At 40.0% G+C, this 17,226-nt stretch overlaps 1 protein-coding gene across 1 annotated transcript in view; it reads left to right on the top strand.

The window, feature by feature from the left end:
- The window catches only part of Pax3 (paired box 3), a 91,757-nt gene extending 75,923 nt beyond the window's left edge, over positions 1–15,834 (top strand). Inside the window, exons 8-9 of the mRNA XM_046439928.2 lie at positions 14,236–14,482; positions 14,975–15,834. Coding sequence (XP_046295884.1) covers positions 14,236–14,482; positions 14,975–15,009 — 282 coding nt within the window. The 3' untranslated portion in view covers positions 15,010–15,834. The remainder of the gene's footprint in view (positions 1–14,235; positions 14,483–14,974) is intronic.
- The last annotated feature ends 1,392 nt before the right edge of the window (positions 15,835–17,226 follow it).

Below are 17,226 nucleotides of genomic sequence, written 5' to 3'. Positions count from 1 at the left end.
CAGCAAAGATTTTATTAAAGCTCAGAAACACTCATTTGCCAAATGGTGCTCCGTAGACATCTCCAGGCCTCTCCTCAGGGAAGGTCTCTGCTTCATGGGGGGCAAGTGGGAAACAAGGATCCAGAGTGTTCACACCTGTACAGATGGTCAGGTAGTGTAGCAAGGCATTGTCCTGTACCGTGGCTGACTAAATCTCAGAATACCAAAATCAAAACAAAAACAAGAAACAATGGGAAACTTTGGTCATACCCTTCCTTGAGTTGCTGAAAGTAGTACCAGGGCAACTTAATTGATGGCAATTTTTCTTTGTTATCAAGCAATCAGCAACTATCTGGGGAGCATCCCCATTTTACTTGTGGGAAAATTGAGGCCCAGACAACACAATCATCTAAATAACAGAATGAGTTCTTGGCAGGGTTAAGCACCAAACCTATCTCCTATTTCTTACTAATTCTTCTGTGAACACAAATTATATTAAAGATTTTTTTTAAAAAAGTTCCTCCAATTACATATTTTTTATTTCTGGTCTCTACCAAAGGATGCATAATGTTCTGAGAAGCTTTCTGTGGGCTCTGGTACTGACATTTGAGCTGATTTTTCTGTAAACATGGTGGGAGGGCTTCACAAATGGAGGACTGGGCTTCCAGTCCCTCCAAAGCTGGATCCAAGAGGGACTACCTGAGGAGAGATCTTCAGTGATGGGTGAGGTGGGTGATTGGCTATAAAACCCCAATGTTTTCAACTTTCTCAGAATAACTGTCTGAACTACATGTTCTTTTGTTGTAGGGACAACACAGAATATGGGGAAATAGAAACCTATTTCTCCTTCATCCTCAGACAGTATGTTTCCAGCACCTTTCAGCATGTGCAGGAGGGACAGGGAATGGTCTTGGAATATGGAGTGCCAGGAAATGCTACCATATGCTTAAGACATGAGACTAATTAACATTTGGCTCATATTCTTCTAATTAACTTTCCTAGGCAAGAAATATGACCCACACTGCTCTCCTACCCCCAAACACACATAGCCAAACCCCCAAAACAAGACCAATGAAATTAACAAACTTTTATCATTTCACGCCCACCTCCACTCTCCTTCAACAAACTCCACAGTTCCTTAGTGACGGCTTCTAGGGATTTCTTGAGTGAAAAATAGTATCAGTGGATTCCATGCTCCTGGGCAGCCTTTCTATTGTTCTGTAGTATACAAAATTGGGGCCACTTGAATTTAGGGTTCATCAACCATTGCAAATGATTCTTCAAATGTTTTGGGTTTGGTAAAACCTGAAACACATTTCTGCCAAGCACTTTTCCTCCTTAATTTTTCAAACTGTGTATTTTAGGGAAAATTTGATCCATATGGTTTTGATTCATTTACTCTTATATCGTTGACATTTTTTTTTTCCTACGGAGCCATTTGATACCCAAGAAGCTTTCGGAGCCCTTCCTACACTCATTTAAAGCCTTTTCCTTCTTAAAAAGAGGAAGTCCTGTTTGCAACCTCAGAGGCCATAAATTTTGAGTACCTCTCAATTCAGCAATACTTAAAAATACATTTGGTATAAATCTGGATTATTATGAACACATTTTATGTTTAGAGCATATGGGCAGATTTTAGTTTCTAGTTTATGAGTGAAACCAATGAAAATATAAAAAATAGGCTTAAATTACATAAAAAGGTTTTGTTTTAAAGAACGTTTAACTGTTATTTTTTTTAAACTGTTATTAATAAATCCCCATGGTAAGAGCTATGCTCAGAGGCCTCATTTGAATTTTGTCCAGGTCTTGGGTAAGAGGTAATTGAATAACCAGTACACCTGTCCTATTTCATGGATAATCTAGAGGAAAGAAAAAAGTCTCATAAAGATTTGTGTACCAGGCTTGAAGATGTTTGAATGTTTGCTTGCCGCTCAGCACCTCAGGAACAAAGAGTAGGTCTGCAGATCTCATCAAGTTTATTGACCATTCGTCTAAGTCTGGTTGAATCCTCACGCCCGACCGTGGGGGATTGAGATGCCCTCCCTGGAATAGACCCAGAAAGAGCAGAGAGATCTTTACTAACGAGATTGTGGTTAATGGCAGAAGACGCCAGGATCAACTTCTGTTCTTATTCACGTCTTACAAAAGAAAACCTTTAACTCAACCACCCATCCAGTTGCCTTTAAAGAATAATATTAAAATTGAGATTATTAGTGTGTAATGTATGTAAATTGCATATTTGGTGTCAGCTACGCTTATTAGGCTGCTTCTCCATTTCATGCATATATGTATTAGACTATCCTGGTTCCATTTCAAATTAGATTTCAGTTGCTCAGCACAGTTTCTTTTGACAAACATTTGTTAATCCTGAAACTTATTAGGGAGAAGCAGTTAAGTGTTAATATGTGTACACAAAACTCGAGACTGCTTTTGATTTTCCTTGTCGTTTTTTGGACCACAGTGTTAACAAATGATCTCAAATTCTTTAGCTGCAAGGCAAGATGATGGTTGTTTGTCCATCTAAGATGTAAGGAAGGGATGCATTCATTAAAAATGGACTATTAAAAATGGTCGCCATGGGTACTTTTCTGTTTCTATGTTTTGGTGAAGGTCCTTTTCACCACCCATGCAAAAGCCTTGTCTTCTCTTGTGCTGATGATTCAGGTAAAAGCAGTAGGGTTTACCCTGGTGTTGTGGCCAGCTCCTGTTTCAAGAGAGAAATTTTTCTGACATCTTTGGGCACACATCCAGGAGCTATTTGCTGCTGGTCTTGTGGGTCAGCCATTTGTTTTGTCCATTTGACAAATCCCATGCCCTTTGCCCACCTTTTATCATTGCGAAGAACCAGACGAGCAGGTGGCTGGCCACCAACCCATTTCCCAAAGGAGGCCCTTCCTTCCCTTTACACTTTCCAGAAATTCATCTGTGGAAGAAAGAGGAGTGATTTTGATTAAAGAGATTTGTTGGGTGTCAAACAAAGCTGGGTCAGACATTCCGGACCAAAGCGGCAGCTTCTCAAAAGCTCCAGGGTCATTTTGTTTCTTTCTTAGAGCAGCTCACGAGCTCATTACCAGGGCTTGAGGAATCTTACACGTTCACAAAGGTTCAAGGATGTTTACAAACATAAATGAGCCTGTTCCAGCTATATCCGAAGCACCCTGGGCCCTTTGCATGTGTCCAGTCTGCCACGCTGTGCTCTTGAAACAGAGAAAACCATTCTTGAAAAGCCTTGATTTTCCATTTGTAGAATCCACAGACTGGGATGGACCTAGTGCCTTTGGTTTGTTCTGAAGGCTGCGGTTGCTACCCTTAAGGAATATGAGGAGAGCCCCGCTTTTTAAAGGTAGGCTTTGGCTGTGGCCTCCTGAGTGAGAGCTGGAGGATTCTGAGAGTAGCAGTGACTTGGACCAAATCTCCTTTTTGCAGACAGGGAGAAAGCAGCAACCGATCACTGCATCTCACATCATGCCACTGAAGAGAGCCACAAGAACATTTTTTCCTGCTGCATTAACTGTTTTTTGTGTGTCTGTTGAGTTGATTTAAATAGAAATGGTGTCAGCTTTACTCTTCTGTACATTGGGCCAATCAACGGCAATGACCCCATGGTGTTTAGGCTCATTTAAATCCCTTCAGCCATTGAGGAGAAAAAAAAATGGAGTGTGATTGCTTAGTTTATATCTAAGCTACTAGAATAAAAAGTTGTTGTTTTTTTTTTTTTTTTTTTTTTTTGTAGTCAGTAATATACAGAAAAGTTGTGGTAGATTCTAGGGCAAGGCCAATGGTCTGAATCAACCCTTTATATTTGGTTGGAATGCAATGTAAAGCTTTTAATTTATTACTGCATTTGCAAAATGGCAATATCTACAGAAATCTGAATACTTGCATATTTATTCAATTAGGGGCTGAATGTGTGCTTTGTACTGTGGACACAGGAGACTTGATTCAGTCATTAGTTGTGTACTATTTTTTGTTGTGTTTTTTTTCCCCCTCTAAAGAATCTGTCTCTGCAAAACAGTCTGGGTTTCATCAGAGGTGTATATTTTTCAAAGTATATAATACTTAAAAATTACTCTTGACGTTTCGCTTGAGGTCAGTAAACAAGAGTTTCTTGGATTAGTGATTCCATTGTCCCTGCTGATGATCAATGGAAAGATGGCAAACTGGGAGGCCTTTGAGATAGTGCTGTTTTAAAACTATGCAACTATGCTTTTGTTTTTAATTGGCACAATATTTATGGGTTACAGTGTGACATTAAAATACACGTAATGATCCAATCAGGGTAACTGGAGTATCTATCACCTCATGCTACATGATTTCTTTTGTTGTGAACATTCAAAATTTCTCTACCTGCTAGTTTGAAATATTTAACTAAGTCAGCCATAGTTGTCCTACTGTGCTGTGGAACATTAGAAGTTATTCCTCCTATCCAGCTCTGTGTCTGTCTCCATTAACTATCCTCTCTCTATTCCTCCCTCCTAACACCCTCCTCAAGCCTCTGCTAATCCCTATTTTATTCTCTACTTCTTTGAGATCAACTTTTGAGCTCCCACATACAAGTGAGAGGTATGTTCTTTGTCTTTCTGTGCCTGACTTATTTTGCTTAATATTAGAGCCAGTGCCTTTTGTAGGATCCCAGGGTGGTATTTCTACATCGAAGGGGTTATTTCTTAGCTGTGGGATGGCTATGAAGCTAACTCTCAGGCTGAGCTAATGAAGGAGGCAAGTATTATTTAAAGAAATGACTGTTGTTGTTTTTTTTCTTACAAAATCCTAGTGTCTCATTTGGGGCAGCTTACACTTAAAAAATTCAGTTAAATGATTGCATCTGTTCTGGGATTCATAAATGCCCCCTCTGGAACTGATCCTCTGTGTGACTCCTTGGGAAAAATTCCAGTGCAGGGTCTACTTGTCCTGCCCTAGCTCTTGCAGGCAAAATTTCTTATTCTATCCTCTATGATGCCACATTACTATCTTTACATCTTGTTAAGACATACCATACATAGTACTGTCTTATTATGCCTCCATTCCCAGTCCCTTTGACAGTTAGCTTCAAGAGGAATAAAACTGTATTGTAATTATCTTTGAGCACCCAGAAGCCAAACGGAACCTCATAATAAAGTTTTTTTTTTTTCCCCAAAATGGGCTTTTTGGTACAGTGGTTTGGGGAAAAAGTATTCTGAATGCACAATTAGAAGTCACAATCATATGCCTTTATCTGTCAGGGTCCTGGTGCCTACTAAATGCTCTGACAAGTCCTGAAGTATGGAAAACTGTTTAATTTTGTTTAACTCAGCATTCTCCAACTTGATTGTGGAGCCCCTTTGTTGAATTCCACACTCTCAAGGTTTTCCTTAGATAAGGCAGTTTAAACTATTTAGATAAGGCAAATAAGGGAGAAAAGAAAGAGAATTTTCATCAGATTCGGTGGCATCTGCCTGTAATCCCAGTGACTCAGGAGGCTGAGGCAGGAGGATTGCTCATTGGAGTCCAGCCTTGGCAACTTACTGAGAACCTGTCTCAAAATAAAGGAAAATAAAAAGAACTAGAAATGCAGCTCAGTGGTAAGATGCCCTTGGTTCAATCTCAGCATGATAGTGGGGAGGGGAGGGAGAGAGAAAGAAATTCTTCTTTAGTGGTGAATTTGCTGCAGCATGGGTGCAAGTCAAGGATCTGAAGAGAGGCTTAAGGTCAAAAGCACTGGATTCCAAGCTACCCACTAGCTCAGCTGAGTTGTTCAAGCTATCTCATCTTCTGTTTCACTTTCTTGCTAAACCTGGAAAATCTTGAAAAGAATTGTCCCATACAACTATATTGAGGAACACAGGTCCCAGCCATTTTAAGTGATTTTTGTTAAAGTAAGGATTGTATTATTGTTTATTTAAAATTATCACACAAACCTCTGACCAAAAAAAAAAAAAAAAAAAAAAAACCCAAACAAATCCCTTTTGCTTGTCTCCAACAAACAAAGCAAATGTGGAAACAGTGACATAGAAGGAAAGGCAGACTCTTGGTGACTAGAGGTGTTTGCAAGAATTCCACTGAGGCAGCTTAAAGACTCCAACTGATGTTCATTCAGAGGCAGTCATTTTAGTGCTAGGATAAGATAGTCCCCATAAATACAATGCTCTAAAACTGGTTATATTTGAATCACTATGATAATAATAATATGAGAACCCACCACAGTAAAAACAAGAGCTAAGGGTGAGGAGCAAGCCGGCTGGCCTACTGTTGCTAATTCTTGGTTTTACTGCAATTTAATATTGACATAAAGACATTAAAACATGCCACCCATCTTCTGTAATACAAAATTCTGGATTAGAACAGGAAGCATGATACCTAGCCTCACAGACAAGAGAATCTGGAGCCCAGAGGTGCTTCCCTCTCACCAGAGAAGGACAAAGATGGCGGAAACAACGGGTGCGATAGAAAGGTTCTGGAAACGAAGGGATGGTGTAAGTGATTTTGAGTTAACAATTGGGGAGCACTCTCTCTCCCTTTTTTCCTTTTTTGTGATGATGGGGATTGGACTCAGGGCCTTGTGTGTGTGAGGCAAGCACTCTACCAGCAGAGCTATCTCCCCAGCCCTTGGGGAGCATTCTTTTAATCACAAGATTACAAAAATTTTATCTTGTTCCTATCTACAGGAACAGACTTCAATTTCTGCAGATCAAAGACCTACAGAACTGACTTTGCTGAGGGCCCGTATATTTCCCAACTAGGTAGAGTTGCCTGTGCAAATTTAGGATTAGGAATACCAATAGGTTTTCATGTGGCAAAAGACAACAAGCAGCATTCTTGGTGCAATTGGATGTGGGGTGGAATTAAGGTAAATGGTATTTACACCCAGTGGCACAGTTGCTTCTGGTTCCTGTCAGACTGTGCTCTCAGATGTGTTCTCACATTTGGAGAGCTGCTACAGGTTTCAGGCATCTTCAATGAATGCTCATTCCACTTTCTCCAAAAGCCTGTGAAAGAGACCCCAGTGCATTTCCCATAAGACCATGTTTATTCTTAGACTTTTGCAAGACTGTCTTCTACCTTCCCTGGTTAGAAATGACATCTACTGATTGGTAGTACCCTTAAACCAGCATTATTTGGTCTTTTCAATGGTTTTTTATTTTTACTTTTCCTATATCTTAAGGATGCACCTTCCTTCCCATGAAGAGAAGGGTTGCAGGGCATTTTTTGGGTAGTCTTCTGGTATTTGGTAGATGGACTCTTGTGACATTGACTTTGGGCCACCATGGAAATATTTGCCTACTTTATACATGGTCTGGATGAAAGAAAAAAATTTCCTTGTTGAGTTGGGAAACTATTTTCCTCCTTCAGTAGGTCAGAATGTCTGCCCTCTATGCTGTTGGATTGTTGAGTGGAGAGGAATGTTTTAGGGGAAAAGGAATATAGTGTGGCCCAACATTCTCAGCTTGAGGAGGGCAGAGCTGAAGCCCTTCTTATTAAAAGGCCACATGCATCTCTGGTTTGTGATGTTGCTTGTGAGTCTCAGTCAGAGCTGCACAGTTAACATTCAACAAGGTTCACATCAAAGAATGATCATCAAGGTGAATCAGTTCTGCATTTCCTTAAATGTAGGTTTAATTTATGGATAATTAGAAATTTTAAAATACCAGCTCATTCAAGTATTGTGGGATACCCAAGGATAGGACCTGTTCCTTTCTGTATTTAGAATCCTGAGTCCCAAAGGGTCAATTAATATTGAGCAAACATGTCCTGAAGTAGTCATGAAATGAAACCAAGATATATGTTTGATTTTCCACAGTCATGTTCTCAGATGGGTTTTTGAAACAGTGATGGGTTTGAGTGTATACCCTTTAGAGGGCTACTGTGTTTGGGAGCAATTTCCTGAAAGGAGGAGAGTTAACAGCAGGTAATGTCATTCCTCCCCGAAAGAGTTTGAGACTCTGCTTAAGTGATGAATGGGGGTATCTGACCCACATCTGTTTTACATTAGCATGGAACATTGCCCTGACGTCCTTAGGAGCATTTGTCAAGATTCCCTGGACAGAGCTTCTGTAAATTACATGCTGCAAATGTGTCAGGGTCAGATAAGAGGATATCATTAACTCCCCCAAGTTTACTCAGGGCTCTGTCAGTCCATCTTAATGTGCTCTGGGCCAACGATTTTTCCTTGAGCCATTTTCTTATACTTTTTCATTCATAGGAGAAAAAAAAATATGTATGGTGTACCCCCAAAATTGCACATGTTCTTTTCTCATAAATCATATTAATTGTAGACATGGTCTCAAAGCACATTAAATGCAGGCATGCGTAAATGAATTAAAACATATGAGAATTTTATTATGACCATGATGGATCTAACATAGTCAAATACCCATTGTATTAACTGGGCATACTTTTTCATTTAGGTGAAATGAGCTTTTTCTTAGGGGGCTTTGTTGTACTGATAATAGGTAGATGTGTTCATCACTTGTTAGAAGTGAACTTAGTATGTATATATATGTGTGTGTGTATGTATACACACACACACACACACACAGTCAAACATCTCTTGCAAGGAATTTCTCTGCTAATTATTTGTCTAAATTTGTATTTTATTCATCAGACCCTGAAGAATATTGCTGGGCTGGGGGTGTAGCTCAGCGTGGGGAGCACCTGCCTGATATGCATAAGGCCCCAGGTTTGATCCCCAGTACCACAAAAACAAATACTCCAACCAAACAAAAACCCAGAAAAATAAAAGGAAATAAAAAATTAATATTGCTAAAAAATTAACTTTTTAGCTCTATTATAGATACACTAAGAAATTGGTAAGATAAAAGTTATTTCCGTAATAGTCCAGAGGACTAATAGATGAACACACATTTAACTGAGACAATTCTTACTGTACTCTTCACAAATGCAGCTGGGAAATGTATTCTGCATATGAACCACAGTTGTCTGGTACTCATGCCCTTTCATCATGCATTAAACAAGCTACTTGCAAAATGTGGACTAAGGATTTAAATGGAAAACAACAACAACAACAACCACCAAGGAATGACTTGGCTGGGTGCTTTGCCTGCACTGCCTTTCTCTCTGGTTAGGTAAAGGTCAGTCCTGCCCGTTCTCTAACTCTCAAGATGGGTGAGAAGGTCACCATACAGACCTTAAGAGAAAGTTCTGCCTTCAGGCAACTTCCCTCTTACAGCTTTCAAACAGACAGGACCAAGAATCTAATTATTTTGATGCTAATCAACTGCAGGATAATTCCTAAGGCATTTGAACCTGAAGACATTTTTAGAAAAGTCTCAGCTGTTTAAATGGAGGCTTTTCAGTCCCAAAAACATAGTCAATGAAATTTAACCATCCAGTGACACCCCTATTGGCAAAAAGCACTTGTTAAACATTTGATTTTTTTTTTTTTTGGTCTGGTTGTGGGAATAAATTATATCTAAAGGAAAAAAATACATAGTAGACTTTTGAGGGAAGGGCGGAGGGCTAGAAAGTCCCTATATATCATGCAAAGCGGGTGTTTAAAAAGAAACTGTGCTATTAAATGTTAAACCAGAAGAACATCTGCTCATTTAAGAACAAGAAAGAAAATAAAGACAGGGACCAAGATTCCTGCAAAGGGGAAAGAAGCGTCCAGGAGCACACCCTAATTTGCTAAGTCACGTTAGATTTTGGATAAACTCGGAGCACTTTCAGCGGACGGCAAAACCATAACACTTGTGCCAAGACAAATATTTTCCAGACACATCATTTTCAATGTAAATCTTAATTTGGCCCATAGTTTTTTATCTTTTATATTTAATCTTACAATAGGAAAATTAATTCAAGAGAAATACGGCATGAAGCAATTGTAAAGAGTTAGTTTTTCCTGAACCATATAATCTTCCAATCAAGATATAAACAACCTATTTGGAATTCTGAAACTTGAGAATGAGTTTAAAGAGATCTTCAGAAAATGTCTCTAATAATGGTAACGACAGAGGAAACTGGCAGAAGAATTGTGAGCCGGAGAGTCCAAGGCTCTGAATTTGTTTTTCACATTCATCCTTGCAACAATTAGCTGTGTCTGGGGTAACAGTTTCGAAAACTGCCTAATAGATTTTTTTTCCCCATATGCTTTGATTAAGAGCTGTACACAACTAAAAGTAAAAACAGCCAAAGAGTCCCCTGGTCCTTTTCTGGTGGGACACCAGAGACCTTTATTTAAAGGAAGGCTCTTTGTGTTTGCTGCATTCGTAGATCTCCTTGGCATCTCATAAGGATGTGGTCAGCCTTCAAGAGGCAGAACAGAGTATCCTTGAATTTGTTTCATTTCCTTTGAAATTGTTTATGAAAACCAGGCAATTGTGCTTTCCTCCTACCCCCATTTTTTTACAAAAACAAACAAACAGAAAAAATGCCAGCCCTGTAGGAGAAATATCTTGCTGAGGATTTGAGAGGGGATAAAGTTCACTTCACAACAAATGAAGATTTTATTTTAGGCTTTGAATAACCAATTGCTGCAGGAAAAGCATGTATGAAAGAAATCCTGACAAAATTCCTAGAAAGAAAATATGTCGGGGTGACACTCTATAACCGTATCGGAGAGTTCGAAGAAATTCATTTACCGACTTCTTTGTGTGCAAAAAGAAATTTCCATAGCTTCCCTTGAAGCACATGAAATATGAAATAGCTTTTAAAGAAACATACATAAAAGTGTAAGGGGACCCTTCCACAGAGATTTGAGGTTTTAAATTATGTTAGGGGAAAGTAAAGCATTTTTTTTATTGATATATTCACTCTCTGTCCCTCAGACTTTTAACTTTTAAATGACAGATTATGAAAATGGTGTATTTCTCAAGTTTTTAAATTTTTTTTGGTGCAAAATATTGAAGTAGTTCACATGATAGTTATTTATTAATTTCAATTTCAGACCAAATGGGGGAGGACTTAATGTCCCATTCCCTATCCTTATATAAATTTTAAGATAGTGATTGTATCAATATGTGAAAATCATAGTATAGGTAGGAATTTGTGGGAGAATGTCTTATCTCTGGGACCAAAGATGTCTGGTCCCCAGTCCTCATTCTCCCAGCATTGGCCACTGTTGATACTGGGCGATGGGGCCAAGGGCTCTTGCTGAAATGGGAGCCCTTGATGGGTTTTAAAGTCACTCTGCCTGGGGACCTTTGAGGAACTAACAAATATGGCCTTGAAGATAGTACTGTATCTCTACTATCCCCCAAAAGACCTATACCAAGGTCTCAAAGTTAAATTCTGCCCTAAAAAGTTTTCAAAAACAGCAACTACAAAAAAGTTGCTAAGTGAACATCCCTATAAGCTGATTTTTTAGCCTTTAGGAAGAACTTGTTTGTTCTTTTTTAGGATGCTCCTTGTTCTTGTTTTCTCCCCATAGACAAAGTTATTGCTGCATTCAAAATTATGCAAATGAGAAGTATGTGGCAGGGGATTAAAAGAAATTTATCACAAAAATGTACATATATAGCTCATGGGAGAGTGCGCATGTTCTGAATAAAATCCTGCTCTGAGCTGTTCAGCTATAACACTACTTAGAATATTCCATTTCTTCCTTAAAGTGACATACCATGAACTGAGTTTCAAATAAGTATCTTCAGGAAGGATACTATTAATTTAAAATACATTTCTCTTTTATCTATTGCCACCAGTATTTTTCTTCTATAAACTGATGGATTCATAAGACTGCTTTTTTAAAATTTAATACAGCTTACTTACAACAAAATATTTTCCCTTTATCATTATCTCCTTTCATTAAAAAAGACACATTTTCTGTATTCTTATTTTTTTTTTTGATTCTTGCTCATCAGATCAGCACACAAATATGTGTTCCTTGATTTGAAAGAAGTGTGTTTGGCACTGAACAACCTTGGTTTTAAAGACTTTAAAAATAGAGGTACCTACTCTGAGCCAAGATAATGTATTTAGTATATTAATATAGCAAGTGAAGTTTATGAATTTTTCAACTGCACAATGTATATCTGTATTGTTATTGAAATGAACTGGCATTAGGTTCTTCTTTTAATGACAAGTAATTTAAAAAGTGGGTTTCTTATAGTTGCTAACTAAAAGATTTTCAGGCATTGAAGGAATTGGCTTAGTGTTTACACATACCCAGCATCATATAAAACTCCACTTATGGGAGTTTGTGAATTTTCCAAGTTTACACTGTAAAATTATCTGTAGAAGCTCAAGAAAGATAATGTGAGTGGAGGCAGAGGTGGTAGGTGTCGGTAGTGGTGGAGGAGGAGGAGGAAGAGGAAGGGGAGGAACTACAACCCACCTAGGTGGGAGAACATCCTGAAGTCATTCTTCCCAGAGCTGTGCATCCTATTGATACTTTATTGTGTGCCTTTCAATTTCCTGCAATCTCATAAAACTGTGCTTTGCTGCCAATCTCTATTTTTGAGAATATAACTACTTTTCAGACATTTCAAAAGAACTCTTTCACTGCATATCTCAAGAAAATGTAAATCCCTGGAATGTCTTTCAAAATTTGGACACACTGTTGCTTTACCACACCCTCCCACCTTCCCACCTGTGTGTACATGCAATAATGCCAGGGAAATGGAGGGTAGCCTGCTAGAGGAGAAAGAGGATAACCCGCAGAAGTTGATGAATGTCCTCCCTCCCCTGGCCTCTTGAGGCTCATTGAAGATGGATGGGTTAAAAGCTTTTGTTCAGGAAGAATTTGTTTGGCTGTAAGATTATGCAAACCTTTCCCAAAGGAAGCCACGGAATCCCAGATTTTGAATTGAGTTAGGATGCGTTTGGGATGCAAGACCCACAGCCCTGCCCCACTGGAGCTCTTGCCCCCAGGGTTTTGCTGCCTGAATTAGCACCAGCGCCTGCAGTCAGAGCTTGGCTTTCCTTTCTGCAGGAGGGTTATGGACATGTTGTGCAGTTGTGGACCCCAGTGGTTAAATATTTTGCCATCACTGTGTTTTCTGGGGGCTCTTCACTCAGCAGATTTATTTTGCTGTTGCTTTTATGGAAAAAAAAAAATCACTTCCTCTTTTGTGTGGCCATTTTCCAGCTGCAAAATTAATTATCCACTTACTTCCACAACAGGAGGTGTTGCAAGGGTCAGTGAGTTTGAGTTTGGGAACACTTCATTCAGCTGATCTGAAAGGTGTTCTTCTGTTATCACGTTTTTTTTTTTTTTTTCTTTTTTCTTTTGTCTTTTAGGTTGTCTTACTCACCAGGGTCATTAAAAAAAAAAAAAAACTGAACTTTAAAGAACGTGTTTGCTTTTCTGGCTTGTCTTTTAACACGTCTTATATGGGCATCGTTAGTTAGAGAAGAAAGGAGTATTTAGGTAACAAGGAGGACGTTTTGCTTGGAGAATCTTTTACCACTGGTTCACATAGCACTGGGTGGGTCCTGAGTGTTGTGCTGGGTTGGGTGTAGAGAGGCAGCAGGCTGCACCTCTCAGAAGTCACAGAGTGGCAGCCCAGCAACCAAGACCCTGTGGGAGAGACGAGGAATGCTCTAGGAAGCCTTAGGGAAGGAAAAATGATTTCTAGTTACAGAAGCATAGTCAAGACAAGGGGAGAATCTTTCTTGAGACAGTGTGGAAAGACACAAGTCTCAAAACACCCCTACACAAAACCCTGATTTGGATTCATGTAACTTTTTTTTCTTTTGCACTACTGAGGATTGAACCCAGGGCCCCGTGCAAGCTAGGCAAGCAGCCTGCCACAGAACTGTGCCCCCCAGCCCTAACTTTTTAAACTTTCATTTTTGAGGTGCTGGGGATCAAATCCAGAGCCTAACACACGCCTAGCAAATGCTCTAAAACTGAGTAACACCCCTAACCCTCCACTTAAAAAAAAAATAAGCAAATGAGTATTTTAAATGATATGGGAAACCTCCAGATGGGATACATAGTCAGACATTTTTCTATAGGAACAGACGTAATTTCTCCCTGTCTCTGTCCCTTCTTTTCTTTCCTTTGAAATTCCAGTCTGATTTTATCACGGGGACATAGTGTAATCTCCCCTGTCTCTCTTCCTCCTCTCCTTCCTCCTTGTCCTTGTCCCTCCCTTCTCCCTCCCCACCCCCTTTCTCTCTGAAACTGCAATCAGATGTTATCATTGGGTATGATGTAATATCGCTGCCACTTTGAATTGAGGTCACAGTCTTAGGGATAGCTCTTTAACAGACTTCCAAAGAAAGAAAAATAGGACACGCGAGTTATTCTTTCAGCTCTGGGCTACTGTCTGGTGCTCCCTCCGTGCTGATGTCTTCTAACTTGACTGTCTCTTTTAGGTAATGGGACTCCTGACCAATCATGGCGGGGTACCTCATCAGCCTCAGACCGATTATGCGCTCTCCCCTCTCACTGGGGGCCTGGAACCTACCACCACGGTGTCGGCCAGCTGCAGTCAGAGACTAGACCATATGAAGAGCTTGGACAGTCTGCCAACATCTCAGTCCTATTGTCCACCCACCTATAGCACCACAGGCTACAGTATGGACCCTGTCACGGGCTACCAATATGGGCAGTACGGACAAAGTAAGCCTTGGACTTTCTAGGGGGTGATCACTCCTGGAAGGGAGATCAATTCACCTTTTGCTTAAGAAGGGAGAGCGTAAGGCATCATTAAGCCTTACGTCCCGGTACCAATTTTGTGGTGAGACCAGCTGATTGTTCCAGTAAGGGCTCCCTTACATAATTATTTTCTTAACTGAGGCCCACAACATCTTGTGGTTATTAATTGCTGAGACATAAAACCTGATTGCCAGTAGGTAAAAACATGAGGGTTGGCCAACGTGAAATAACCCCTGGCATTACAAACACATGTTCTTAATGAGGTCAGCTCAAGGATCACATGGGGTGTAATCCCAGGGACACAGAGTTATGTCAAACTTGTCTCAGGAATAAAAATATTAGTCTCAATCCTTTGATACCACGGTATTAAGTATGACATTGTCAGCCTGTAGCTGATACTGCCCCTTACTGTGAATTGTCCCAGCATGACCTAAAAAGCTGCGTGTTTCCTCACAGGTGCCTTTCATTATCTCAAGCCAGATATTGCATAAACGAACTGTCCACTTGGAGCTAAAACTGGCCCTGCTTCTGGTCTCCACAGCCTAGACGTGAAGAGTCTTCTCAGAAAAAAAAAAAAATTCATCCTTTGGGGGAGGTGGAGGCAAAGAGCATCAATTGATTTTCTTTCTGCAAAAGTTGGTTTCAGCTTCTTTTGAACAGGATGGATGACCGCAGTGGAGAAGATAAGGACCTGGAGCCACAAAAGACTCAAGCGACATTTCAAAACAATGGCTCAACCTGACTACAAATCAAAATATGCCAACTCTTTATTGCTGATGATCAAGGAGCTCAAACATTCCATTCTGTGTGTGTATGTGTGTTTATCTGAGACTTATGGAGTGTTTTGAGCAAGCAGAATGTTCTAAAATATATTCGGAGGAAACTCTATAACACGTTTGATGTCCAAGGCTGACGCTTTGGCGACTTTAAAACTGCTCACTTATCGAAGCAGGAAAGGAGGAATCCCTGACTTGTACACACTGGAAATTAATCTAAAAATAAAGGCCACCATATTTTAGGAAGCTAGACTAGATGTAAAGGACCTCCCGAATAATAAATTATTTGTTATCATATCCTCGTTTAGAATCTAGTTGTCAATAAATGTCCCGGACACGTTTTGCCAACAGGATGTGAGATGACAGGAAGAAAAGCTTGTTTTTCTTTTCCGGTGTGGGGAGAGGTGTATGACATTTTTCCAATACACCTTCATTTGGAAGCCAACCCGGGCAGGGGGAGGGCACGGCCAAGTGACGTGAGTCACATACCTGCTTTTCCGTGTGCAATACTGTGTACCTCACAGACACTTTGGCCACGGCCAGAGTGATAGAAATGAAACCAGAACTATATTTTTGCAGGGGCTTTTATTTTTGCAGCCTGGAATTCATTGTGGTAGAATGCAGTGATGTTTGCCATTTGCTGAACAACCCACACCCGGCTTGCTCCTTTTGATTAGAGACCGTGTCAGAGAATAGTGCTTTTTAAAATGATGACGTTTACATTCTTCTCTTTTCTATGAAAGGCAGGGCAAGAGCAGAAATGTCCACGTGGCTCTCATGTACTTTTAAATTATACAATGATATCCAATATTAAAAGATTATAGGAACCGAGGTTTACATACGTTTATGTGGTGACATTTTAGAATGTCAATAAAATTTTTTTTTCTTTTCTTTGAAATGTTAAGAGGAACAAGAAAGGTGGAAGGCAGTGTTATTTATTTCTTTCTATTCTTGGAATCATGAATGAGGTAGGCACAAATACATTCCTTTTAGAGTGAAGAACGGTGACTGTAGTGCATTTAGTGAGACGACACTAGGTGTAGAACTGAGGTTCGTTCCTGCATTGGACAAGGGCGATGGAATGAGAGAACTAGGATCTTTGTGTTGCAGCCTCAGCCAACAACAAAGTGTTGTAAAAATGTCTTTCATGTAAAAAGTGCAGTAAATATTTACTATTTATAATGAATAAACAGTTATGAAAACTTACCCAATCCTGCTTTTTTTTTTGGTGGGGGTGGGGAAGGATGGTGAATTTAGTATAATAAAAACCTTGGCCAACAGAGCAGACCGCACTTCCTGATGTCCTTTGTTGATGGGAAGGAACCTATTAGGGCAAAGGACAGATAAGGGCGTGCCACCCACAGTTGTGTTCTCTTGGAGACACTTGGGTTGGAATCTGTATTTCCAAAGCTGTGGAATGCGGGCAGGCAAACCTTCCACCTGTGCCCCCCCCCCCCCCCCCCCCTATTCAGAACTGTCACATCCCTTCACTGTCACTTGGAAGGGTGTTTTCCTCAGTGTGCTGGGCTCCATCTTCATCCCCAAGTGTCCTGTCCACTGACATTTTTATTTGAAGTGCTTGTTAATTATTTATTTTGGCAGCTCCTTTCAATCTTCGTAAGAAAATCAGTGCCCATTTTGTTCACTTTTCTTTCTTCTCATCCTTCTCCCCTGGTGTCTGCCTCTCTCCTTCTCTCTTCCTTCCCACACTTATTATTTAATGGAGTCTGAATGTGCCATGCATGGTGTTGGACACTGGTGTTACGGCAGGGCCCGTGACCTAGTGGATGAGGCACAGGACCAAATGCACTGTTTCGTCAAGTGTGAGGCCTGTCATAAGGGAAAACAGTCATAATACCTTGGAGCTCTTCACTTAGTCCTCCATTATGTCAGGGGATGCCACTAAGATGCCTCCTTTACATATGAGGAAAC

This window comes from Marmota monax, unplaced genomic scaffold (assembly GCF_021218885.2).
Source record: "Marmota monax isolate L192 unplaced genomic scaffold, Marmota_monax_Labrador192_F-V1.1 WCK01_AAM20220418_F8-fsc00041, whole genome shotgun sequence".
In the NCBI taxonomy this organism is placed as follows: domain Eukaryota; kingdom Metazoa; phylum Chordata; class Mammalia; order Rodentia; family Sciuridae; genus Marmota; species Marmota monax.
The sequence above is the reverse complement of the archived record's forward strand: the minus strand, read 5'-3'. Positions and strand labels throughout refer to the sequence as shown.